Source organism: Stenella coeruleoalba (assembly GCF_951394435.1).
Source record: "Stenella coeruleoalba genome assembly, chromosome: 15".
Lineage (NCBI taxonomy): Eukaryota > Metazoa > Chordata > Mammalia > Artiodactyla > Delphinidae > Stenella > Stenella coeruleoalba.
In genome coordinates, this window is record NC_137161.1 from 66,242,421 (window position 1) to 66,270,251 (window position 27,831).

The following is a 27,831-nucleotide window of genomic DNA, read 5'->3' on the forward strand; positions in this document are numbered from 1 at the left end:
CCCACCCCTGGATGCAGAGATGCAGAGATGCAGGTGACATCGCACATAGAAAATTAGGCAGCTGTTGCTTTGCCCTGCCAGGTACTACTCTGGGAGAACTGGAAGAACTGTCTCCTTTTTTTCTCATCCTTGCCTTGCCAGGCCATCTTCCTACAGCTGATAGGGGTGGCAGGGTCGCAGACCACAATGAGGAAGGAGATAGTCGTGGCACTTTAAATTCAGTGAGGTATGGTCTTCCAAGGTAAAGAACCACAGTCGCTCCTCGGTTCAAAAATGTCCTTTTTTAGAATGTTCACAGATGAAACAAATAAAAAGCCTGCTTCCAACAGATGGCATTAGTTGATCACATGTGGTCTTTGGATCTTGGCCATCCCATTGTTCCTGACTCTAGAGTTTACAGCATTTGGGTTTTTTTTTTAAGGGGGTTTATGAATACCATTTACCCTGATCATGTCCAAAAGTAGTGGAGAGTTTTGAAAACCAGCAAAAAGAGAGATGTATGATTACCATGGAGACAAAAGTAAAGCTTAACTTTCAATGGATATGTTCACATCGGTCACTTGTAAGGTGTCATTTTGCTCTTACAAACAGCTTTTTCAGAACCAAACCTACGTTTAAGTAGAGTAGTTGTTGCCAAAGAAGGTATACGAAGAAACTAGTCTGCAGTACATGCTGGAAATTATGGGGCCTTTTTAATACTGCATCAGTTGAATAGGACATGGAGGAAGGAGACGAGCCCATTACAGTAGGCAGGAGATGCTGTAGGGAACTTGGAAGCTGTGCACATAATTAGCTGCTCAGCTACAGAAGGAAAGGAAAGATGTTGTCACAAAGTGAACCAAGAATGGGGTCAAGGATACTTCATGTACCAATTTGCTGACACAGCATGAAGAGATTGATCTTGAAGCATGGGGAAGCAGACAACCACACATGGAACCTGTGAAAAAATGTTGCAATGTAAAGAAATATAACATGGAGATTAAACTTGAAGAGTATACCTCTGAACCTTGTTTAATGCAGGACTCACAACCAAATTTCAGAAAACTGTTTGATATCCTAAATAGGGTGCAAAAAGACATAATTTTTCCATGAAATAGGAACAGAAAACCATAAGGAGAAAACAGGCTTAGATGAAAAGGCAAAATGAGATTAAAAAAGGGAGATGAATGAGCTAACAGAGATGATGAGGAGGAGGACAGCAATAAAAGTTGCTAATATTTATTTAACACTTCCTGTGTACCACGCTTTATTCTAAATGCTTTTACATGTGTTAACCTGTTTAATTCTTACAAGAACACCATGAATACATAGTATTATCATTGCCCTCATTTCATAATTGAGGAAACTGAGTGGCATTAGGGAACTTGCTCAAAGTCATCCAACTAGTAAATACTGGAGCCAGGATTCAAGCTCTGACAATTTGACTTCATGGCCTGTGCTTTTATTTTATTTTATTTTTATTTATTTATTTATTTTGTGGTACGTGGGCCTCTCACTGTTGTGGCCTCTCCCGTTACGGAGCACAGGCTCCGGACGCGCAGGCTCAGCGGCCATGGCTCACGGGCCCAGCCACTCCGCGGCATGTGGGATCCTCCCAGACCGGGGCACAAACCCGCATCCCCTGCATCGGCAGGTGGACTCTCAACAACTGCACCACCAGCGAAGCCCCTATGGCCTGTGCTTTTAGTCATACACTAAGAAAGGATAGTGAGGAAACAAAAGACACACAGCAGAATTAAAATCACTCAAGGCAGTAAAAGCATAATTGAAGTTGTGGGTGAATCATATTAAAATGAATAATTGGTATAAAAAAAGGCAAAAACACAAAAATAAGGAAAGATGAGATGATAGATATGGAAGCCAGAGACTAAAACTTTCCCTTGATGACTGAAAGGACTCATCATGTTCTAGGAAAAATAAACAAAAGAATACCTACATCTAGACATAGTCTGTTAAAAATAAAACTATGATAGAACATTACAAAAAAGAACATCAACAGGCCAATAAGAACCTGTGAAAAGGGCTTCCCTGGTGGCGCAGTGGTTAAAATCCACCTGCCAATGCAGGGGACACGGGTTCAAGCCCTGGTCCAGGAAGATCCCACATGCTGTGGAGCAACTAAGCCCATGCACCACAACTACTGAGCCTGTGCTCTAGAGCCTGCAAGCCACAACTACTGAAGCCCACGTGCCCAAACTACTGGAGCCCACGTGCCACAACTACCGGAGCCTACGTGCCTAGAGCCCGTGCTCCGCAACAAGAGCAGCCATCGTAATGAGAAGCCTGTGCACCTCAATGAAGAGTAGTTCCCGCTCGCCACAACTAGAGAAAGCCCATGCGCAGCAACAAAGACCCAACACAGCCAAAAATAAATAAATAAATAAGTTAATTAAATCTATTAAAAAAAAAGAACCTGGGCTTCCCTGGTGGTGCAGTGGTTGAGAGTCTGCCTGCCGATGCAGGGGACGCGGGTTCGTGCCCTGGTCCGGGAAGATCCCACATACCGCGGAGCGGCTGGGCCCGTGAGCCATGGCGGCTGAGCCTGCGCATCCGGAGCCTGTGCTCCGCAACAGGAGAGGCCACAACAGTGAGAGGCCCGCGTACCACAAATAAACAAACAAACAAAAAGACAAAAATTAAAGATAAAGAGAGAATATTAAAAGCAGTGAGGGAAAAGCAACAAGTAACATACAAGGGAACTCGCATAAGTCTATCAGCTGATTTTTCAGCAGAAACTCTGCAGGCCAGAAGGAAGTGGCACAGTATGTTTAAAGTGATGAAAGGTAAAAACCTACAATCAAAAATACTCTACTTGGCAAGGCTCTCATTCAGATTTGATGGAGCGATCAAAAGCTTTACAGACAAGCAAAAGCTAAAAAAGTTCAGCACCACCAAATGAGCTTTATAACAAATGTTAAAGGAACTTCTCTAGGAAAAAGGAAAGGCCACAACTAGAAACAAGAAAATTACAAAATGAAAAAGGTCACCAGTAAAGGCAAACCTACAGTAAAGGTAGGAAATCATCCACACACAAAGCTAGTAGGGAGGTTAAAAGTCAAAAGTAGTAAAATCATCTATACCCACAATAAGCAGTTAAGAGATACAGAAAACAATTAGATGTAAATATATGATATCAAAAATAGTAATTGGGAGCGGAGGAGAGTACAAATGCAGGGTTTTAAAAATGCATTTGAAATGAAGAGATCAGCAACTTATATACACACACATACCAATACACACACATACACAGACTGCCATATAAAATCCTCATAGTAACAACCACAAACCAAAAATCTAAACTAGACATACACAAAAAAAAGAAAAAGAAATCTGAACATAACACTAAAGATAGTCATCAAATCTTAAGAGAAGAGAAAAAAAGAAAAATAATAAAATGGCAATATGAACATAAATATCAATAATTACCTTAAATGTAAATGGATTAAATGCTCCAACCAAAAGACATAGATAGAGTGGCTGAATGGATACAAAAACAAGACCTGTATATATGCTGCCTACAAGAGACTCACTTCAGATATAGAGACACACACAGACTGATAGTGAAGGGATGCAAAAAGGTATTCTGTGCAAATGGAAATCAAAAGTAGCAATACTTATATGAGACAAAATAGACTTTAAAATAAAGTCTGTTACAAGAGACAAAGAAGGATACTATATAATGATCAAGGGATCAATCCAAGAAGCGATATAACAATTGTAAGCATATATGCATCCAACATAGGAGCACCTCAATATATAAGGCAAATATTAACAGACATAAAAGAAGAAATTGACAGTAACACAATAATAGTTGGGGGCGGGGCTTTAACACCTCACTTACATCAATAGACAGATCATCTAGACAGAAAATTAATAAGGAAACACTGGTCTTAAATGACACCTTTGATCACATGGACTTAATTGATATACATAGAGCATTCCATCTGAAAGCAGCAGAATATACATAATTTCAAGTGCACATGAAACATTCTCCAGGACAGATCACACGCTAGGCCACAAAAAAGCCTCAGTAAATTTAAGAAAATTTAAATCATATCAAGTATCTTTTCCAACCATAGAACTATGAGGCTAGAAATCAACTATAAGAAAAAAACTGCAAAAATCACAAATACGTGGAGGCTAAACAACCAATGGATTACTGAAGAAATCAAAGAGGAAATAAAAAAATACCCAGACACAAATGAAAATGAAAAAACAATGATCCGAAACCTATGGGATACAGCAAGAGCAGTTCTTTTTTTTTTTGCGGTACACGGGCCTCTCACCCCTGTGGCCTGTCCCGTTGCGGAGCACAGGCTCCAGACGCGCAGGCCCATCGGCCATGGCCCATGGGCCCAGCTGCTCCGCGGCATATGGGATCCTCCCAGACTGGGGCACGAACCCGTGTCCCCTGCATCAGCAGGCGGACTCTCAACCACTGCGCCACCAGGGAAGCCCAAGAGCAGTTCTAAGAGGGAAATTTATAGCAATACAATCTTACCTCAGGAAACAAGAAAAATCTCAAATAAGCAACCTAACCTTACAACTAAAGGAACTAGAGAAAGAAGAATAAGTGAACCCAAAGTTAGTAGAAGGAGAGAAATCATAAAGATCAGAGGAGAAATAAATGAAATAGAGACTAAAAAACAATAGAAAAGATCAATGAAACGAAAAGCTGGTTCTTTGAAAAGATAAAAAAAATTGATAAACCTGTAGCCAGACTCATCAAGAAAAATAAGGGAGAAGGCCCAAATCAATAAAATCAGAAATGAAAGAGGGGAAATTACAACCAACACTACAGAAATACAAATGATCATAAGAAGCTACTATGAACAGCTATATGCCAAAGAAATGAACAACCCAGAAGAAATGGTCAAATTCTTGGGAAGGTACAATCTCCCAAGAGTGGACCTTGAGGAAATAGAAAATATGAACAGACTAATTACCAGTAATAAAGTTGAATCAGTAATTTAAAAACCCCCAACAAACAAAAGTCCAGGACCAGAGGGCTTCACAGGTGAATTCTACCAAACATTTAGAGGAGAGTTAACATGTACCTTCTCAAACTATTCCAAAAAATTGCAGAGGCAGGAACACTTCTGAACTGATTCTGTGAGGCCTGCATCACCCTGATACCAAAACCAAAGTTATCACAAAAAAAGAAAATTACAGGCCAACATCACTGATGAACATAGATGCAAAAATCCTCAACAAAATATTAGCAAACCAAATCGAACAATACATTAAAAGTATCATAGGCTTTCCCTGGTGGTGCAGTGGTTGAGTCCACCTGCCGATGCAGGGGACGCGGGTTCGTGCCCTGGTCTGGGAAGATCCCACATGCCGCGGAGCGGCTAGGCCTGTGAGCCATGGCCGCTGAGCCTGTGCGTCCGGAGCCTGTGCTCCACGGCGGGAGAGGCCACAACAGTGAGAGACCTGCATACTGCAAAAAAATAATAAATAAATAAAAATAAAAATGAAAATAAAAAAAATAGAAAAAGAAAATCTTCTGAATTAAAAAAACAGAGGGAAAAAAAAGAATGGGGCTTCCCTGGTGGCGCAGTGGTTGAAAGTCCGCCTGCTGATGCAGGGGACACGGGTTCGTGCCCCGGTCCAGGAAGATCCCACATGCTGCAGAGTGGCTGGGCTCGTGAGCCATGGCCGCTGAGCCTGCCCGTCCAGAGCCTGTGCTCCACGGCGGGACAGGCCACAACAGTGAGAGGCCCGTGTACCGCAAAAAAAAAAAAAAAAAGAATGGATGTACTACCATCTAACAAGGGGATTGGTACAAGGCCTCCATGCAGTTCATCTGACAGATAACCATGTATCACATATTTGAAGTGTGCCAGGTGTGCTGGGGAAAGTGTGTGTTTAGGGGGACAACGGCAACTACTTGCTCATTCATTTTTTTTTATTATTATGTAAAGTTTCAAACATAAAGAAACACTGAAAACCTTGTACAGTGAACATTTGTATACCCATCTCCTAGATTTTACCATTAGTTTTTCACTTGTTTTATCACATACCTGTTCATCCCTCTCTCCATCAATTAAGGCATCTTATTTTTTGACACATTTCAAAGAAAATATATACACTTCCTCATAAATACTTTGGCATGTATATCATTAACTGTTCAATAGTTATGTTTTTTCATTTGCTAAAAAATTTGTATACAGTGAAATGCACAAGTCTTGTGTTCATTCACTGAGTTTTGAGAATTGCATGTATTTGTGTAACCCAAATCTCTCTCAACATATACAACATTACCATCACCCCAGGGAGTTCCCTCATGGGCCCATCATATACTTTTTCATAATTAAAAAAATGTAAAACTATTTGGAATGTATATAATATGATCCCATTTTTGCTATAGAAATACAGAAAAACACTGGAAGGAAAAATATAAAAAGTGATTATTTCTGGATAGTGGGATTACCATTGATACTTATTTTCTTCTATTCCTTTCTCTGTATTTTCTAAATTTGATGTAATGTATTACTTGGGTGGTAAGAAAAAAAGCAGTAAAAGCTACTTAAAAGAAAACAAACATCTTTCAATCTTTTTATGAATGATGTCACACATATAAGAATATTAATACATCGTTAAAGTAATCATTCTGAAGATAATGTATGTAGCAAACTTATAAATATTTTAATATTAGATTACAATGAAAAAATTAAAGGAAATGTTAATACCATAATCGCCATGATATGACGTGTATACACACAGAACAGGACTAGAAGGGCGTAAGAAAAAAAAGTGGCTATATTTCTCATGCTGTTCCCTGGGGCCTGTTAGAGTGATGAGATTATGGGTAATTAAAAAAAAAGTTATATCGACTTTTTCTAAATTAAAAATTAGTAGTTAAAATAACCCATAAGACCCTGACTTCAGGGTCACCCATCTCTACATACATGGGCCAGCTCTGGAGAAGTGAACCCTCTCAGGCAAGCTACAAAATCTTTCCTGACTTTTGCAAAGGCCTCACGTGGGCCACACATTTTGGTTGGGCTTGGAACATATGCTCCAAACCACTACAGTAAGACAAAACAAACAGGTACTAAGTTACCTCTTTCTGGAAAGATGTTGTTTTTGGTGAGTTTGACACTTTTGGGTCTTGGGTTGTTATTATCCATACCCATGATGAGGTTGCGGAAAAACAGATCAAATTTCTTTCTGCTGTCTGCATTGATGGTGCCGGCCACGGTCCACACCAAGGCAAAAAGGAAGAGACCTTGCAGCCAGAGGAAGATCTGTTGGCTTGTCAGGCTTTCAACTAATTCACTTTCCTTCTCTTCTATTTCCCTGATTTCATCTAAAAGCAAGAAAAGGAATCTCAGGAAAAGCTGCAGAGTGCAATAGATATGAATTGGGCAGTTTTGTCTGTGAGGGGCCTGGGAAGAGGATTGATACTGGTTGAATGGCATCACCTGCCAGATCCTTTATCCACATACATTAAAAAAAAATTTTTTTTATTGTGGTAAGATATGCGTAACATAAAAATTACCATCTTAACCATTTTAAAGTTCAGTGGTATTAAATACATTCATGTTGTTGTGCAACCATCACCACTATTCATATCCAGCACTATTTTCATCTTGCAAAGCTGAAACTAATTCATTACCCTCTCCCCAACGGCCTGGCAAACAACATTCTACTTTCTGTCTTTATAAATTTGACTAACCTAGATATGTCTTAGAGGTGAAATCATATAGTCTTTTCTGACTGGCTTATTTCTCTTAGCATAATGTCCTCAAGGTTCATCCATGTTGGCGCATGTATCAGAATTTCTTTTTTTTTATGTTGGCCGCACCATGCGGCTTGTGGAATCTCTGTTCCTGAACCAGGGATTGAACCCAGGCCACAGCAGTGAAAGCACCAAACACTAACCACTAGACCACTAGGGAACTCCCCAGAATTTCCTTCCTTTTTTAAGGCTGAATAATATTTCACCATATGTATATACTTGATCTATTTATCCATTCATTGGTTGATGGACACTTGGGTTGCTTCCACCTTTGGCTTCTGTGAATAATGCTGCTATGAACATGGGTGTACAAATATCTGTTTATGTCCCTACTTTCAATTCCTTTGTACATATACCAGAAGCAGAAGTGCTAAGTCATCTGGTAATTCTATTTTTAATTCTGAGGATCTGACAAACTATTTTCCATAGTAACTGTACCATTTTACATTTCCATCAACAGTGCACAAGGGTTCCAATTTCTCTACATCCTCATCAACACTTGTTCTTTTGGTTGTTGATGCTGTTGTTCTTGTTGTCAGTGCTTGCAGATGACATGATACTATATATAGAAAATCCTAAAGGCATCACCAAAAAACTACTACAGTTCACCAGTAAATTCAGTAAAGTTGCAGGATTCAAAATTAATAAAATTAATATGCAGAAGTTGGTTGCACTTCTATACACTGAAAACAAACTACTATAAAGAGAAATTAAGGAAAGAATCCCATTTAACATTGCATCAAAAAGAATAAAATATCTAGGAATAAACCTAAATAAGGAAGTAAGAGACCTATATTCGGAAAACTACGAGACACTGATGAAGAACTGAAAATGACACAAACAGATGGAAAGATATATTGTGTTCATGGATTGGAAGAATTAATATTGTTAAAATGACCATGCTACCCAAGGTAATCTACAGATTCAATGCAATCCTCATCAAAATATCAAAGGCATTTTTCATAGAACTAGAACAAATAATTCTAAAAGTTGTATGCAAACACATAAGACCCCCTAATAGCCAAAGCAATCTTAAGAAAGAAGAACAGAGCTGGAGGCATAATGTTCCCAGACTTCAGACTATACTACAAAGCTACAGTAATCAAGACAGTATGGTGCTGGTATAAAAGCAGAAATACAGATCAATGGAACAGAATAGGGAGCCCAGAAATAAACCCATACACTTATGGTCAATTAATCTATGACAAAGGAGGCAAGAATATATAATGGAGAAAGGACAGTCTCTTCAGTAAGTGGTGCTGGGACAATAGGACGGCTATATGTAAAAGAATAAAATCAGAACATTTTCTCACACCATACGCAAAAAATAAACTCAAAATGGATTAAAGACCTAAATGTAAGACCATAAACCATAAAACTCCTAGAAGAAAACATAGGCAGAACACTCTGACATAAATAGTAGCAATATTTTTTTGATTTGTCTCCTAAGGCAAAGGAAACAAAATCAAAACTAAACAAGTGGGACCTGATTAAACTTAAAAGCTTTTGCATATCAAAGGAAACCATGGACAAAATGATAAGACAACCTACTGAATCAGAGAAAATATTTGCAAATGATATTACTGATAAGGGGTTAATATCTAAAATACAAAAGCAGGTCATATAAATCAACAACAAAAAAACAAACAACCTGATTAAAAATGGGCAGAAGATCTGAATAGACATTTTTCCAAAGAAGAGATACAGATGGCCAACAGGCACATGAAAAGATGTTCAACATCTTTTTTTTTTTTTTTTTTTTTTTGCAGTACGTGGGCCTCTCACTGTTGTGGCCTCTCCCGTTGCGGAGCACAGGCTCTGGACGCACAGGCTCCAGACGCGCAGGCTCAGCGGCCATGGCTCACGGGCCCAGCTGCTCCATGGCATGTGGGATCTTCCCGGACCGGGGCACGAACCCGTGTCCCCTGCATCGGCAGGCGGACTCTCAACCACTGCGCCACCAGGGAAGCCCCGTTCAACATCTTTAATCATCAGAGAAATGTAAATGAAAACCATAATGAGGTATCACCTCACACCTGTCAGAACAGTTATCATCAAAAAGACCACAAATATCTAATGTTGGTGAGGATGTGGAGAAAAAGCAACCCTCGTACACTGTTGGCAGGTATGTATATTGGTGCAGCCACTGTGGAAAACAGTATGGAGGTTCCTCAGAAAACTAAAAATAGAGTTGTCATATGATCCAGCAATCCCACTCCTGGGCACATATCTGAAAAAACAAAAACACTAATTCAAAAAGATACATGCACCCAATGTTCATAGCAGCATTATTTACAATAGCCAAGATATGGAAGCAACTTAAGTGTCCACCCACAGATGAATCATTAAAGAAGATGGACTACTCAGCCATAAAAATGAATGAAATTTTGCCATTTGCAAGAACATGGATGGGCTTGGAGGTTATTATGCTTAGTAAAATAAGTCGGACAGAAAAAGACAAATATTGCATGTTGTCACTTATACGTGGAATCTAAAAATTACAACACACTAGTGGATATAACAAAAAAGAAATGGACTTACAGATATAGAAAACAAACTAGTAGTTACCAGCGGGAAGAGGGACAGGGGAGGGGCAAGCCAATGTTTGGTGATTAAGAAGTACCAACTACTATGTATGTAACAAATAAGTTACAAGGATATATTGTACGACACAGGGAATATAGCCAGTATTTTATAATAACTTTAATGGAATATAATCTTTAAAAATTGTGAATCACTGCGTTTTACACCTGAAACATATAATATTGTAAATCAAATATACCTAAATTTTTTAATAAGCACAATCTCAATCTAATTATGCGAACATATGAGGCAAACTTAAATTGAGAAGCATCCTATAACATAACTGGACAGTCTTCATCTGTGAAAAAGTTATGAAATATAAGGAAAGACTGAAGAACTGTCATAGCTTGTAGGCGACCAAAGAGATAACAACAATTAAGTACAATGTGGCATCTTGAATTGGATCCTGGATCAGAAGAAGAACATTTGTGGAAAAATGTGAAATTCAAATAAAGTGTAGTTAACAGTATAGTATCAATGTTAACTTCCTTATTATGATAATTGTACCTTCATTATATAAGATGTTAACATTAAAGAAATCTCGGCAAAGGGTACATGTGACTCTACATTCTTTTAGCAATTTTTCTTTAAGTCTAAAATTATTTCAAAATAAAAGGCTAAAAATGTATTCGGTGTTCCTTATCGCAAGTCCTTGTTAATCACAGCTACCATGTTCTTGCATTTTAACACTGACAGAGTAAAAAGTTATAGCCCCAAAATCAAATATGTGTGCATTCAAACCCAGTCCCCCATTTTTAGTAGTTGTGTGTATTTGAGCACTCCTGAGAGGATTCATAGCTATAGATTCAGGAAGGCAAGAGATGAGGTTACTCAGGACTGTGGACAATAAGTTCACTTCTCATGCTGGTGCTTTCTTTCCTGGAGGAGATACTACACAAGGATAGTAAAAGGAGCTTGGGAAAGTATGTAAAATTTACAAATAAAAATACAAATATGTGATATTGTATGAATTAGTGTGCTTCTAAAAATATTGCCTGTAATTTTAATTTTAGAAAATCAAATAATATTTAGCTAGAGAAAGTCTCCACTCAAGTTTCCCATGTTACTTTTTTTTTTAATCTACATCTATAATGCCTTTGGAAGAAATGGGCTGAGAAAATATGTTCATGTAGCAGAAGCTGTAAGAAGATTCACCTTCAGTTTGAATTATGTATTATCTTGAGAAAGAAATGGCATCCAATAAAAGTTCTCCAAATTAACACATCTTTTGTCATTTCCAATAGAATCCTGTAAAATTTGATTTATGTGAAATGGTTATAGAGAACTTCTCCAGGACATTTAAACCAATGGTTCTCCATGTCCTGGAGAAGTTCCCTAGTTCTGGAGACTAATGTGATCAGTTTTTTTATAGTGTATCTATGTGTTTTATGAATTCAGATTTTTGTAATATAAGTTTTCTTAAAATGGAAAAACTTCCTATCTTATTCTTTTCAGAATCTTTTTTTTCCTGATATACATTTACATATGTCATCTAAATTCATTTTCCTCCAGGATATCCCTCCCTGTTAGGTAAAGAGGAACAGGAATTATTATTCCCATTGTGTGGATGAGGAATCTAATACTGAGGAAGAATGGGCTAATTTGCACAAGAATACCCAGGAAGTCAATGTAAGATCAAGCCAAACTATATGGACTCTTTCCACCAAACTCTACTATCTACACTCAAAAGACTTGCTGGTTCTAGACCAAAATGCTGGTCTCATTGTAACTCATGGAGGAATAATAGGGGTGGGAGCAGAAGAAATGGCCAAGGCACACCATACGCTCATTTGGCTTAAGAACTGTAGGGTAGTACTTACCTAGCAGAGAGGAGTACAGTCTCATCATTGAGAAGGCAAGGTGGATGGGAGATGTTTGGACCACAAATTTACACTGAAGCTGAATAAATTCCAGACAGGGCTGGATAAGCCACATGAACATGTCATTGACCTAAGAGTAGAAAGTGAGATTTGACATTATTAAAAAGTGTGTTGAAGACCAAGAGCTTGGTACACCTCGAGGAGGCTGGAAATGTTGGTAAGACTGCTGATTACTTTTGAGTCTAGGTGTACTGAGGAAAGTCCACAGGCACCAAGACAGATGCGCCCAGCTTCCTATTTAATGGACTGTGCAGCCCACTGGCTATTCCCCACGCCTCCCATTCCACTAAGCTGAAGCTTGGAGCCACTATGGGTCAGCTACAGGATGCATGAAATAGTTTTAGGTCCCAGCCACAGTATCTGCCTTTGTTTCTATAAAAAAAAATGTTAGGAATTCTAAACAACTGATTTGCAAATGACTGACTGGCATTTATAAGGCAGGTCTCCTGTAGAAAGTGGCCACAGGGAATTTCAGGCTCATTTTCAGCGATTCCCCATATGTATGTATGTACATACTTATTGGTGGGTATGTTAATTGTTGTCTCTTGGCTCTGCTCCCCACCCAATTTAAAACAACTAATGAGAACCTACTACATAGCACAGGGAGCTCTACTCAGCACTCTGTGGTGACATAAATGGGAAGGAAATCCAAAAAAGAGGGGATATATGTATATGTATGGATGATTCACTTTGCTCTACAGCAGTGTAGAGCAACTATACTCTAATAAAAAATATATTAAAAAATTACTTGCCTCACTTTCTCCTCTTAGTGTTTTTTTCACTTTTGTTATACTTTGTGACTTTCGCTGTAAATTACCTTAAGTTATTTTTTTGTAAGTAGGTAGGTCATCACTAAATAAATATACAGATACTGATTATACACAGATATGTGTGCATATATGAATGTTTAGATGTCTTTATATGTATATATGACTATATATGAGTACATAGATATGTGGTTTTCAGTCAGTAAAATTTATTGTGCATCTACTAAATGCAGTGTGGTAGGTGCTAAGGATAAATGATGAACAAGATAGAAAAGGTCCCTGTCCTCGTGGTCTGAGGGGAAGGGAAGACAAACAAAAAATAAATAAACAAGCAAGGAAATGAAAGTATTTACAAATCATGAATGTACTAGCAGGAAACAAATAAAGGTATTACAATGGGAAATAACAGGAAGTTTTTAATAGGGTGGTCAGGGAAGACTTCTTGGAGAAGGAGGCCTTTATGCTGACACCTGGATGACAAAAAAGTGAATCATCCCTTATGAGAATAAATGGGGCAAGATTTCCAGAAAGAGGAACAAAAAATGCAAAAGCTTTGAGGTAGTAAAACCTGGGGTTTTCTAGGAATGGAAACAACACCCAAGGGCTGGAAGATAATGAGCTGAGGCTGAGAAGAGGGTAGGTGAGGTTGGAGAGGCAGGCTGGGTGGGATCACAGTCTCAGAGGCCCGATAAGAAGTTAGACTGTACTAAGGATACTGGGAAGTTTCTGAAGGCTTCCTGTGCATGTGTAGATTGGTTTCTCACTGTGCATGTGGATATGTGTCTATGTAAATAAACATGCTACATATATATTGTGCATGTATGTAAATGTGACAGGAGAGGGGCTGTCCTACACAGTTCCCCAGACTGTTTCCACAGTGGGAAGAGAATCCACCTCAGATCCTTCTTGGCTTCTTCAGTGGGAAACTTTCCTAGGGAATCAGAAACACCATAAGAACTGGTTCTCCCTTCCTACTTCCCTTGTCTGAGTGTTTGCTAATGTAACCTGAACATTTACATCTCTTTTAGGAAGGGAAGAAGAAAATGGACACTCTTAGTAGCTGCACTAAGAGAATTTCTAACTGGTTCTGGCTCCCTAAATATAGAAGGTATGGAGTCTAGGTTACAGGGACGGGAAGTGGCAGTGAAGAGAGGAACACAGGTCTTCCTAACCTGGTCCATCTTTAGAGCAACTTCCAGAGGCATTTCTCCTAGTAGGCAATGGGGAAAGGGGTGACATTCCAGTCATCAAATAGAACATTTCTCAAGCACCAGAATTCTCCACTGGGGAGCCCAGAAGTAATGGAGAAGGTAGAAGAGAAAGGAGAAATTGACTGCATCACCCCATCCTCACCACGTGGAGTGAAAGTCAGAAAAATGGCAGGTAGCCAGGAAGCAAGATAATTAGGGACAGTCAGGGAATTTCCTGCTCCTTCTTGCCTTCTGTAATTATGAATGTGAAAATGATCCTAGAAGACCTTTGGGATGAAGAGTAGGGAGACAGGGAGGGACAGGAAGGAAAGGGACCAGAGGATCTCACCAATTCCTTGTGTTCCTCGGTGAGACTGGAAGGCAGGGTGTCCATGTATGAATCCTTCAGGGGCTTCCAACCTAGCTGATGGGGCTCCATGTAGATCATCCCACACCTGGCAAGCACAAACAGAGGACCAGCCTGGTCCACATCTGGCTCCCAAGCACGTAGGGGTGAAGTAAATGTAGGAGGTCATGGTGAGGTAAGAGGCTGGAGCTTGGGTCGGGGCATAGACCCTTACCAGCTCCAAGCCAAAGGAAAGATGCACAGATTTTGCCAGGAAAGGGTGGAGACCAGTGCTAAGAGTTGGGTCTTGAGAATCAGAGACCTAGATTCAAATCCCAGCCCCAGACCTTACTAATTGAGTGACCTTGGGCAAATTTCTTTACCGTCTCTGAACTTCTCTGTCCTTGTTTGTAAATTGAGGAATATAAAAAATATGTAGTTCATAAGGTTGTTGTAATGGTTAAATGAAAGGTCTAGAACACAGAAACCTCTTAATCAATGAAAGCTACTATTATCATTACCATAATGTTAGTACATTACCATGCACTGACATGTAACATTTTGTTTAGCACTTTTTCCCCCATTCTGTTGTATCTAGGCACTCCCTCCTTTGTTACTAACACTGGCTACCATTTATTGAACACCTACTGCGTGTCAGCCATTATGCTAAGTCTTAATGGCCTTCATCTCTAAATATTCCGCTTTATGGTATACATTTTAGACATGAGGAGACTGTAGCTCAGAGAGGCTACGTGACTCAGAAGAGGTCACACAGCTAGCAAGTGGTGTGGCCAGGGTGGGAGCCCAAGTTGGTCTAACTTGCCATAGGCTCTTTCTCTTCCCTTACATTGCCTTTGGGAATGTGGGCTGATTTTATTTTATTTTATTTTTTATGGACTGAAGTTACACTATTGGATTAATTCTTATCCTTGGCACACTCATCATTAGCCCATGCATGGCCTTTCTCAGTTAATTGTTTTCAATAATGTACTAAGTGCCCATGAACCCAATACCCAGGCAGAAGCTAGGGTCTTGACAATAACCTTCATCTAACCATATAGTCTCCCTTATCCTATGCCCGTGGCTTTCCCCACCTGAGGTTATACAGCATCTTGAATCTCATGCTCACCTGTGCTTTGATTTCTTTCCTTCTTATAGAGTTTTATAGCATATATATATATATATATATATATACACACATATATATATATTTACTTGTTTTTAATAATTTAAAAGGGGACACTATGCTGTATGTAATATTACAGGCTTACTTTTATACATAATATTGTTAAGATTTTATCTTTAATTTTACTAAGATTTATCTTATATAGTTGCTTGTCAGTACAGTTCATTTATTTTGAATGACATACAAATACTACGATTTGTGATCTTATTATACTTTTTAATTCGCTCCTGTTAATGGGCATTTGGGTCGTTTCTAAGTGTTTGTTATTGTAAATTATGCTACTCTGAAAATTCTGGTACATGTCTCCTATTGTACGTGGGCAAAAGTTTCCTTTGGGTATATATCAATACTTACAAGCAGAATTGCTGGGTCATGAGGCATAAGAAAGATCAACTTTAGGAGATGATATCAATCTCTTTTCCAAAGTGATTGCCTGACTTTAGATTCCTACCAGCACTGTGGATTGAGGACTAACTTTACGACAAATCTGACAACAAGTAGTGCAGGTGATCTGCTGGAGTTTAATCACATTTATGGATTTTTAGAGCTTTCCCTCCTGCGTAGGGTTAGTGAGGCCTCACACTCCCTCAGGGGGTCCCTGCAAGCTGACTGACCTGCTCACAGTGGCGGGGGAGGCCTGCTCCAGGTCAGCTGGCTCGAAGATCAGACTCATCTTGGAGCTCATCTGGATAATCTCTCCACTCATTAAACAAAGCTGAAAGTACAAAGCAGAGGGGTGGAGGGCAGCAAACGAATTAAATTCCATCTGCAAGTGAAAGGCATCAGTGGGGACAGAGATGGTTTGAATTCATTCAACAAATACTTCTTGAGCACCTATTCTGTGCCAGGCACTATGCTAGTTGTGCAGAATGAAACAGACAAAAATTCCTGTCCTCTTGAGGTTTGCATTCTGCTCGGAGGAGACAGATGATAAGCAAAATATATAGAATATACAGTGATGAAAGTGCTTTGGAGAAGAATAACGTCGAAGAGGGGCTGGAGAATGCTGTGTGTGGTGAGCTGTAATATTAAATAGGGAGGTCAGAGAACCACTGACTTGCAGCCTTAGATGAAGAAACCAGAAATTATCAGACTACAGCAAGTTTCATGGTTCCTTCCTCAGTGGAAGGAATTTAATAGCATACCCCCATCCAGTTTTATTTGCTCAAGTTTCCCACAAAGACTCCTTTTGGAATCCCTCATGGACTGGCCCAGGGTTAGAATGACAAGAATATCTCCACATCCTTTTTTGGAATGGAAGGAAAGACCATTACAAGTCCTAGTGTTTAGCAGGCATATCCCTGCAGAAAGTAGTGCAAATACACAGGACAGCCTCTGAGTATATACACCAAGTCCATGGTGCTGCTTCTCATTTGCCAACATGGGTTAAAGTGAGATGTTTAAGTCATAAGATGGCCTGAGGCCTTGGTCTCTCGGGGGAAAAGAGGAAACGCCATTGTTTCCTGCTTCTCATCCTAAATTGTGGTTTTCAAAGTTTCTGATATATTACCTGACCCACATCAAACACATCTGGAACAGGTCATTACGTGCAACCCTAGAAAGGTCACGGCTGTTATGGGACTAATACCATTAACAGTGTCATCTCTGAAAATCAAGAAAAGTGAAATAGACCCATACCTGTGACAGTAGTTTGATTTCATTCAGAGCTGTGAAGAGCCATCAGGAAATTCACTGATTATGACTCTTTCTACTTCTGATCTCAAGACCAACCAATACATGTGTACAATTAGTTTATATAACATAGTCCATATCGTGTAATAAAACTTATTCTTTTTTTATATGCTATATAATCAAAATTATGAACACGATATTATTAGTGTATGTATATAATATGGATAATTAGGCCTTCCATTGTTGAGCATGACTCACTCTTAGTCTTGCAAAATTTAAATGCAGAAGGAAAATATATTTTGATTTGATAATGATGTATAGTCAGTGTAAGACCTATTCCTTGAAATGGTGATAAATATTATTTTATTTTATTTTAATATAGCACTTGCTACATGCCAGGTAATATTATAATCAGTTTGCAAATATTAATTTATCTAACCTTCCTAACAACATTATGACATAGATACTGTTATTCTCATTTTACAGATGATGTAATTGAGGCATAGAGAGACTAAATAGCTTGCCTGAAGTTACATGACTGCTAAGTGGTTCAGGACAGGATCTGAACCCAGGCTGTCTGGCTCCAGAGCCTAAGCTCTTTAGCCACTACATTTACTGTGGCAGAATGTATTTTCCAAAGACTGCTGCAACAATATCTCCTATTCCACGTACACTTTTGCAGCGTGACCTCGCCCACCTCCATCAAGAGGTAGAGTCTATTTCTCCACCCCCTTGAATCTGAGCAGGCTCTGTGACTTCTTTGATTAATAGAATTCAGAGAAAGCGATGCTGTGCCAGTTCCAAGCACAACTCTTAATTTCCTGAAAACTTTCACTTCCTGCCTCTTGGAGATGAACCGTCACGTAAGAAGTGCCACTACTCCAAGGCCACCAGATGATAAGCCCAAGCCATGTAGAGAGGCCTGGAGGATAAGATGCTCTTTGAGAGAAAGGCAGAGAGACAGAGACACAGAGACACAGAGAGAGTTACGGAGAGATAGACAAGACGAGGAAGAATGAGCCCCCAGACGCTGAGTGAAGAATCTACCATGGATGTGGCTCCTCTAGCCCTAGCTGCCCCAGCTGACGTCATGAGGATTAGCTGAACCCACCTGAGCCCTTCCAAAGTTTATAATCCACAGTGTCATGAGCAAAGTTAGGCCACTAAGCATTAAGGTAGTTTGCAATACAGCAACGGATAACCAAAACACATGTCATATATTAGGCACTATGTATGGACTATCTTATTTAATTATCAACACTCTTATTTATTACTACCTCTTTACACATGAAGAAACTGGTGCAGAGAAGTTATGTGACTTGCCCAATATAACAGCTCAGTTGTAGAGCTAGTAGGCCAATTTGATGCCAGCACCAAGGCTTTTAACCACTATACAACAGTGTCTCTAAACACACATAACTTACCCACTACAAGTACAAACAAAAGCATAATTCATGAATTGATAACTGTTACTTTCTTGTGGGGCATTTATTCTTAGTGTAATAAATGTATATATTATATAGTTTTTTTTAACGTTTTTATTGGAGTATTATTGCTTTACAATGGTGTGTTAGTTTCTGCTTTATAACAAAGTGAATCAGTTATACATATACATATATCCCCATATCTCTTCCCGCTTGCATCTCCCTCCTTCCCACCCTCCCTATCCCACCCTTCTAGGTGGTCACAAAGCACGGAGCTGATCTCCCTGTGCTATGCGACTGCTTCCCACTAGCTATCTATTTTACGTTTGGTAGTGTATATATGTCCATATATACACTACCACTCTCTCACTTTGTCCCAGTTTACCCTTCCCCCTCCCCATGTCCTCAAGTCCATTCTCTAATAGGTCTGCATCTTTATTCCCATCTTGCCCCTAGGTTCTTCATGACCATTTTTTTTTTTTTAGATTCCATATATATGTGTTAGCATACGGTATTTGTTTTTCTCTTTCAGACTTACTTCACTCTGTATGACAGACTCTAGGTCCATCCACCTCACTACAAATAACTCAATTTCGTTTTTTTTTTACGGCAGAGTAATATTCCATTGTTATATAGTTTTGATCAATCACTAACTTCAGTAAAAGAGTTTATTGCACACCCATGTAAAAGTGATATCAGACAGGTACCTTTTTATTGTCATCCAGAACAGTGTTCATATTTTCAATCCAAACAGCATCCACTGGTCCATCAAATATAATCCACTTGCGGTCATCAGACGAAGTAGATGCTTGCTCCCGGAAAGCATTGGCAAGGACACCATCTGTCCACTCATGGCTCACTTGGTCAAAGCACCCATACAGCTGCCCCAAGGTGATAGCCTTGGGGTTAATGATCTTATACTCCACAGCAAATTCCTCCATCTGGTTGGCTGGGCAAGAAGGTCCAACACAAGTTACAAAAGTTCTGGTGACACCAGAACATTAGGACAAGAAATAATGCCATCTAAAAGACCAAACAACTTTTATCAATATGCCATCCAAGGATAGTCCTTAAAATTTGTACTCAGTCTGTATAAAAATTGGGATAACTGGATAGGCAAAGCCTTAAGTTGTTAGGTTATTACAGCTATTAGTTTCTCACCATATTGTTTTCTGAGGCTCACTTCAAACAAGTCACATGTGCCAGTCAGATCTAAAGAAGTCTGCCTGGGCCTAAAAGAACTCAGGCAGTAAAGGAGAGAGATGCCATATAATCAGGTCTCTTTATGTATCTGGCTACCCTAGAACCTTGGTTTTGACTTGAGATACGGAAACAGCTGACAGGTAAAGGATTCTGGAAAATGATGGTTACTTTCCTTTTGTCTATCTGAAGGGCTAGCTTAGTCCTGAAACCTCTTCTTCAGCTGCCCAATAAGTGTCCCCTGAGAAATGGAGCACCAGGACCCAACCAGAATACACAGGCTGATGGGTGGCACATTGTATGCATTTAATAACAGAAAATAACCACACTTTTACATGATCCTTCAAAGTAAGGGAAAACTGGAGTGCCTGAGCCACGAACTAAATAAAGAATAATTTCTGCAGAATTCTGAGGCAAAGACAATGGGGTAACCTCCTTTCTCTTCATTTAGTTTCCTAAATTATATTCAATGCCAAAATTATTACTTAAGTTTGAAATGCCCAAGTTATTAAATAACAATTTATTAAGGCCAAGGTAGTGCCCAAAACAAAAAACTCAAAAATTCCACAGTAACTCAATCAGCAGTAACTCAATGTTATTAGAAAAAAATACTAAAATGAAGCATACTGGAAGGGATCCTGTAAACACAGGCACAGCAAGGCACTGCTTTTCAAAACCACAGCCTTGTGCTTTATAAAAGAAAAAAACCTCAAAACTGTTTCTCTGGCAATAAACATGGCTTTTATTTGTTGAGCTAGGTTATTTACCTGCATAATCTCATTTAATTATCACAACAATCCCATTTTACAGCTGGGAAAACAGAGGCAAAGAGAGGTTTAGTCATTTGCCCAAGGTCTGGGTTTCATTCAAGAGTCTGAGGTCTTATCTTTTACATTAAGTTGAAGGAAGGAAAGAAGGAAAGGAGGGAGGGAAGGAGGGAGGCAGGGTGGATGGGAGGGCGGGAGAATGGGAGGGAGAAAAAAAGGAAAGGAGAGGGAAAGAAAGAGAGGGAAAGAAGGGATGGAAAGAAAAAAAGGAAAAGAAAAGAAACCATGCAATGATCTCCTCTTAGAACAGTTTTGTTTAGGCAAGTGGCAGGAGTTTCCCTCTCATTGGGAAACCTTTGGAGAAGCCACTGTTCAGCATTTGAGAAAATTCCTCCAGCTTTAGTGATGCACATAAAATCCCCTGTTAGAAGCTCTCCCCCTCTTTATTCTCTGCCTGCAGACCGCTGTGTGCCATGTTCTATTCCTGGCTCTAATGTCACAAATCAGGGATGGTAAAGTTAACAGCCTGGCATCATCTCTATGGAGCCAGTCAACTGAGTGGGGATTCCTGTCCTCCCTGGGAGCCAGGGATACGAGTTTTACCTTCGTGTAAATCACCCAGAGCTGCAGCCAACACTTTATAAGCACAGGTCTTGCCACCCATGGGGTCTCCGACAATCATATAGCCATGTCTTACCAGCATCATCTCGTAGATCTGGGAGGAGACATCATATAAGAAGTTAATCATTGCAGACCTCCCAGAACTGCAATTAGTCAGATGTCTACAAGGAACAAGGACTGCAGTCCTTTATTTGTCATCTATTGTTTAAATATCTTTTGGATGAATAACTCTATGTGTGCATCTCAGATTATTTAAGGGATGGGAAATACTATTTGCTCTGCACCTATCTATGTGCTAAGCAGCACTGACTTACCTAAGTTATTTCATTTAATCCACTCAGGTATCATTAACTACTTTTAAATGGTGGGAACACTGAGCTCAAGAGAGGCTAACTAACTTGCCCAAGCTCATCAGTGGTGGAACCAGGATTTGACCACGGGGCTCTCTGACTTCAATGCCACTAATCTTTTCATTGCACCATTTCTGCTTGCTTTTAAAGAGGAAAAGGAAACAATGGTCATTTTAGTCAACTGCATTTCTGTTGGAAATTTCCTTTCTCAAGGCCTAAATGCTATTCTGACTTGATTGGAACTCTCAATAGATTAAAATGTATTTTCTGAGCCAGGGGCGATGCTGTAAAACATAAATGAACTTCCATGTAATTTTAGGCCCTACCCTTGAGAATCAACAGCTAAGTGGAAGCTCATTTTTTGAATTTTCTAATTGTTTTGTCTGTGACAAGTAGTCCATGACAGTTGAAATGCAAATGCTTTGGTCATTTATGTGAAATGTTTTCTCTCTCCTTTTAAACTGTGAGTCTCTCAGCAAGAGGGAATATGTGAAGCTTTTTATTTTAAGGATTGTTTGCATTATTTTTCACCTTGGAAGTGAGTTATACAGAGGGTGTAAATTAGGACAATGGGGGTGGTACAGGTACTGACAAAAGTGAGCCGGCAAATATTTGTTAAACACCTATTATGTGCCAGATACTGTTCTAAGTTCTACAGACAGAGAGGACAAAACAACAAAATCCCCAACCATCAAGCAAGGTTTACATTCAAGTAGACTGCAAAGACATTTCAGATTGAATAAAGATAAATGGAGTTGACTGTGCATTAGAAAAAAAGAGAGAAAGGCACTTATGATTCAATAGCCTCTCACCTTCCCCCTCACGTAACTTTAAATGGATTATCAAGGTATCAATATACAAAAGGGAAGTTAGCGCCGTATATTTTGCTTTGGAAAACTGGTACTAAACTATATAAAAGTTCATCTGTAGGTCTGTAAATTACTTTGGAATACATAAAAAAGTAAGATAAGTTGACGGATGGATGGATGGATGGATAGGTAAATGATAAAGCAAGTATTATAAAATGTTAATTATAAAATCTAGGTGGTGGGTACATGGGTATTCTCAGTAAAATTCTTTCAATTTTTCTGCATGTTTAAATCTTTTATTATAAAATATTGGAAATAAAAGCTCATGCCTAGTTTAAAAAAGTCCATCTATGAAATCCCAACGAATAGATTGGGATTCAATATTAAGTTCAATGAATTGTGTCAAGAGTAGCACATTTGATGAATAGTTGGGAAAAAATTTTTATTCCTAAAAATTTTTATTCTGATCTCAGAATCTGGAGACCTGGGTCCTACTTTGACCTTTAATTCTAAATAACAATATGATTTTGGGAAATGATGATATTTCTGATGTTTGTGGAGATGGTGAGGTTGATTTTGATATGGTAATCAGGCACTATATCTAGCATTTTATGTACTTCTTGTCTCAAAATTACTCTGTGGGGAAGGTTTTACTCCCTCCATTTTACAGTCGAAGAAACCAGGGCTCAGAATGGTGAACGAACTTGCCTAAAATCTCACAGCAAAAAACTGATGGGGGTGAGATTTGAAACTAGGTTTATGTGAGTCCAAATCTGTTCCCTCTCTGGATGCCAGTGTTCTTAAGGAGCCAGGAGCAGATGGAATTTAAGATCCCTTGTAGTTCTGTCCTGTGATTCTGTAGAAAAAGTGCATTTGGGGCTTATTTTATTCGACTTATGACTTTAAGTCAGTTTTACATAGAAAGTGATCCTAGGGAAGGATCCCTGAAATTAGTGTGGGGTTTCACTAAGGTTCTCCAGGGTCAAGACTGTGGAAACAGTTCTTTCACCTATTGGTAACAGCACCCTGATTTTCCCTGAGGAACCACCACTTCATGGTCCAGTCCACATGACTTGGGTGGCTCTGACTCCACCTCCACTTCTGGCAGAGGTGGGGTGGTTATAGTCTACTTCTTATCTCTGTAATTGGTTCAGGGATGGTCACGTGACTTTATGAGCACCATTCAAAGCTAATCCTGAGACTTTTGCTGAGGACACTCCAAGAACGATGCTCTTTTTCCTTCTGGGCTTGAACATGGGACAATCTAAGTGTGAGGCTACTGGGGGCCCAACTGAAAATGAATTTTTCATGCAGAGAGAGGCAGAATCCAGAAATGAGGACAGGCAGATTCCTAATGACATTATCTAAAAACATGTATCCCACTATGCCTGAAACCAACATATTTCTGTACTTTCCAAGTTAGGTAAGTGAGTAAATTCGCTTTGGTTGACTAAGAGAGTTTGAATTGGATATCTGTCACTGGGAACCAAAAAAGTTGGTTTTTGACTAATTCAAAGCCCAACGCCCTGAAAGGTTCTGTTTCATCCCCAAATGATGAAAAAGAAACCCCAGGGAAGATGGTCATAGGAAAAATATTGGATTTTAAAAGTCAGCTCCTGGAAATGAAAACTGAAGGCACAACAGATTGTTGAGTGTCTTCATCTCTAACCAGGCATCTCCAATTGCTGTCAGCTCAGTTCCAATCTACCATAGTTCTTTCTAATTCCTGACCTCAGCAAACAGTAAACAGGTACATTCCCACATGGGTACAAGGAATCAACCTGGATAATTTTTCCAATAAACCAAGGTACTGGCTGGAGTTTCATCTTTTTGATGTTCTCATTCAGCACTTCCATAAAAACTTCGTAGTCTGGCTTTGGAAGAACAACTCCAGGAAACAAATCTGATATAATTCCCTGTTAACAAAAATTCAAGATGTGAAAAAGATGAATTATCAGATACATAACCTCAACATTTTTCTAAAATGAGATCTACAGGTAGCAGGAATCCTTGGAAAATTCCAAACCTCATTTTTCCTGTACTGAAACTTATCTACAATTACAAATTCTAACAATATCTGTTAAACATGATTTTCCTTCCCCAGAACTTTAAAAGTCAGCAAATATTTAATAAGTCTGTGCTGTCTTTCAGTCATTATACTAGCAATGAACAAGACAGTCAAGATTTCTGTCTTAAAGAGCTTACAGCCTAGTTAGGAAGATAGGCATTAAAATAATTCCAAAAGAAAACTAATTACATTTGATATAAACAATTACTCACACTCAACAGCAAATATCCTAACAGTGAAACTGTTTTTATTAAAATCAGGAATTAGGGATATTGCTATTACCATTATTATTTAACATTTGGGGGAGGGTATCTGGCAATAGGTATGCTGGCTAGAGAATGGAGGGGGTGTCAGGAGATGGAAGAGGTGCCGAAAACATTTTTCATCTTTGGATGTCGAGTCTCAGTGCTTAGCCAAGGTCCCAAACCACTACATACCTGAAATAGAGGGACATCTTGAGCCAAGAACTTGGCCAGGTTGACATCAAGCAAGGCCCGGAGCAGCAGGACACTCTCATTCTCCTCTGGATATTTCAGCTTCAGGTTGCCAGCGGCAGTGAGCACAGACTTGACAGCACGCATGCCATAGTCATAGTGATGCTGGGAGGAAAGTTGCTCTGAACACAGGCGGTAGGTTGCAACAATCTTCTGGGCAAGACTGGGAGAGCAAAGACATGTCTGCAGACCCTCTAGAGAGGACCATGTCCTGCTCAGCAGACATTCCCAACATGCTTGTGCCCTGTCCCTGCAGAAGCCAGGCCTGCCCACGAACTTGATGGAGAAACCCTATCGTTTGAAGGCCTCTTCACAGAGTTACCATAATGAGCTAAGGAAGCACTGTGACTTTCTTTCAAAGGCAGGATGAAAAACAGCAAGCACATACATATGTATAACATATACTGTACAAGAAGCTACATGTGTCTATACTTTTATCTGTATATATGAATGTGTACGCCCCCCCCCCCCCACACACACACTTGGGAAGATTACGTCAAACGATTAACAATGTTAACGCCTAAAGAGTAGGACTAAGGGTCACAAAGGGGACACTCATTTTTGCATTTCTGTAACATTACAATTTTTTTCAATATCCATGTTTTACTTTTTTAATTCAAGAAAACCAATTCAAAATTTAATATACTCAGCACACAATACATGTATGCTCATGTGCACTGCCATATCTTATTTTTCCTGGGCACACGGGGGGGAACCACATTTCCTAGCCTCCCACACAGTTACGGGTGGCCGCATCACTGAGTCCTAGCCAGTGGCATATGAATGAAAGGGAAGTGTGCCACTTTGAGGGCTGGTCCATAAAAACCTCCTCCATAAGATCCTCTATGCTCGTGTGTTGTAGCTGTGAGATATAAGTAACCTGGGTCCCTGGGGAAGAACTCCTCTGATCACAAACACCCATTTTAGATTTCTAGGGAGTGAAAAATAAACTTTTGCTATGCTAGCCCATTGGAATTTGGAGGTCAGGTTTACCCTAACTAATGTACTTATGCACATTCCCCTTGCAGGGCTCCTCTCTAACAAGACTGATTTACTTTAAAAGCAAAGACTGTGTTGCTCATCAGCACCTGGCACAGGGCTGGGCATAAGGTAGGTGGTTTGCCAATTGAATAAATAAATGAATTGAACAGGCAAATCAATGTAACCCAAGTGTCCTATAGAAAAAATAAGCCTCTTATGACTGAGGCAGCCTCTTAGCCTAGGAGGGACGGCACATTCTGTCGAGAATATCTGCAGCTCCTTTTGCATTAACAGCAGGACCTCCAGGCCACCAAGACACTGTGGGCCTGTGGAGATAACTGCAGTAACAAAAAATCAATTGATTATGGGCAAGACAATGTAAAAAGACAAATGTAAAATTTGAAATAGATCAATAAAAGGCATTTTACAATAAATATTCACAACTCTGGGTGCATGTGATAAAGACACTGATGCTTGTGTATGTCTCCGTCTTAGAAAACTGGGTAATACTTGAATGAGAGATAACCAAGTTGATTTGAGTAAATAAATATTATATTGATAACAATGTTAATTCTAAATTATATTAATTTTTCCTCTTCAATCTTGGAATAACTTCATGTTTTTCAGTCTCGCCTTAAGTCATTTAGGAGTGTGTGTGTGTGTGTGTGTGTTAGAGTGAAGGGTAGAGAATAGATGAGCGATTCTTCCTTAGAAGAACTCCAGGTATATACAAAGAGAGTGGAGGCCCTTTCTTGGTAATCTGAGCCATTTCCTAGTCAGGGATGGGGTCAGAACCAAGACCAGGGCTATGTGCTTTCAGATCAACTTGTGAGTAAAAGCAGTTTCTCAAGTTTCTCTCTTTTTTTTTCCAATGGACAATTTACCTTGAATCCACCCCACAAAAAGTCACTCTGTCACTCTTTCTTTAGAACCCACTAGAAAGCCAATATAACATACCTTCTGGAGTCTAGAAACCCCATAGAGTAGAGGGAGATTTCTCCAATGAGGGCATAATCTGGCACCATCATGGCCACTGTCCGAAACAAGGCCTGGAAAAGAAACAGCCCTCTAAAAATAAGATTTCATGTAAAGAACCTAAACACATAAGGTGAAAATGGGGGAAAGTACATCTACAGAGGCAAAGAGAAGTAACATGATCATTCAGACCACCCAGTGACAATCAAGGAAAGGAGGGCTGGAGGACAAATCAGTGCAAAAGGACTGTCTTTACTGGACAGATCCACTGCTCCATGAACCTCCCCACTAGCCTTGTCCAGGTACATGTGTCACATTGGGTCCCTCAGTGGTTGTGTGGAAGGCCTTAGGTGCTGGTATCCTGGCAACACCTCATCCTCCTATGCCAAATGAGCATCATTCAACTATTGGAGCTTTCCGGTGTTCAGTGTAGACAGTAGAAGTCATTCAGGGATGCAGGATAATAATGTATCAGGAGAATCCTGAAGTCAGACAAATCTTGATTTGGGTCCTTGCTCTGCTAGCTACTAACTGTGGATAAGTTATGCAACCCCTCTAGACCTCAGGTCCTTCATCTCAAACTGTACTAACAACTGTGTCCTCTTCATAGTTCTCATGAGAACAAATGATCCTATGTAAGTGAAGTGCTTAAAAAGGTGTGTGGCACATAGTGAGGGCTCAATAAACATCAGCTATTGTTTCTAGTATCTTGGATCTAATATCTTAGATCTTAGAGGAGAAGTGACTTGCCCAAGTCATGCAGTTAGAGGTAGAGCCAGGGCTAGAACCCAGGCTTCCTGACACCAACCCA

The 27,831-nt window shown here is 39.5% G+C and overlaps 1 protein-coding gene across 1 annotated transcript in view; it reads right to left on the bottom strand.

Moving 5' to 3' along the window:
- Window positions 1-27,831, bottom strand: part of DNAH3 (dynein axonemal heavy chain 3) — a 189,277-nt gene that overhangs the window by 67,118 nt on the left and 94,328 nt on the right. The window contains exons 32-40 of the mRNA XM_079946098.1: window positions 27,003-27,094; window positions 25,008-25,227; window positions 24,284-24,418; window positions 21,326-21,437; window positions 19,463-19,704; window positions 16,314-16,414; window positions 14,517-14,622; window positions 12,151-12,280; window positions 7,070-7,315 (exon numbers count right to left, since the gene is read on the bottom strand). Coding sequence (XP_079802224.1) covers window positions 7,070-7,315; window positions 12,151-12,280; window positions 14,517-14,622; window positions 16,314-16,414; window positions 19,463-19,704; window positions 21,326-21,437; window positions 24,284-24,418; window positions 25,008-25,227; window positions 27,003-27,094 — 1,384 coding nt within the window. The remainder of the gene's footprint in view (window positions 1-7,069; window positions 7,316-12,150; window positions 12,281-14,516; window positions 14,623-16,313; window positions 16,415-19,462; window positions 19,705-21,325; window positions 21,438-24,283; window positions 24,419-25,007; window positions 25,228-27,002; window positions 27,095-27,831) is intronic.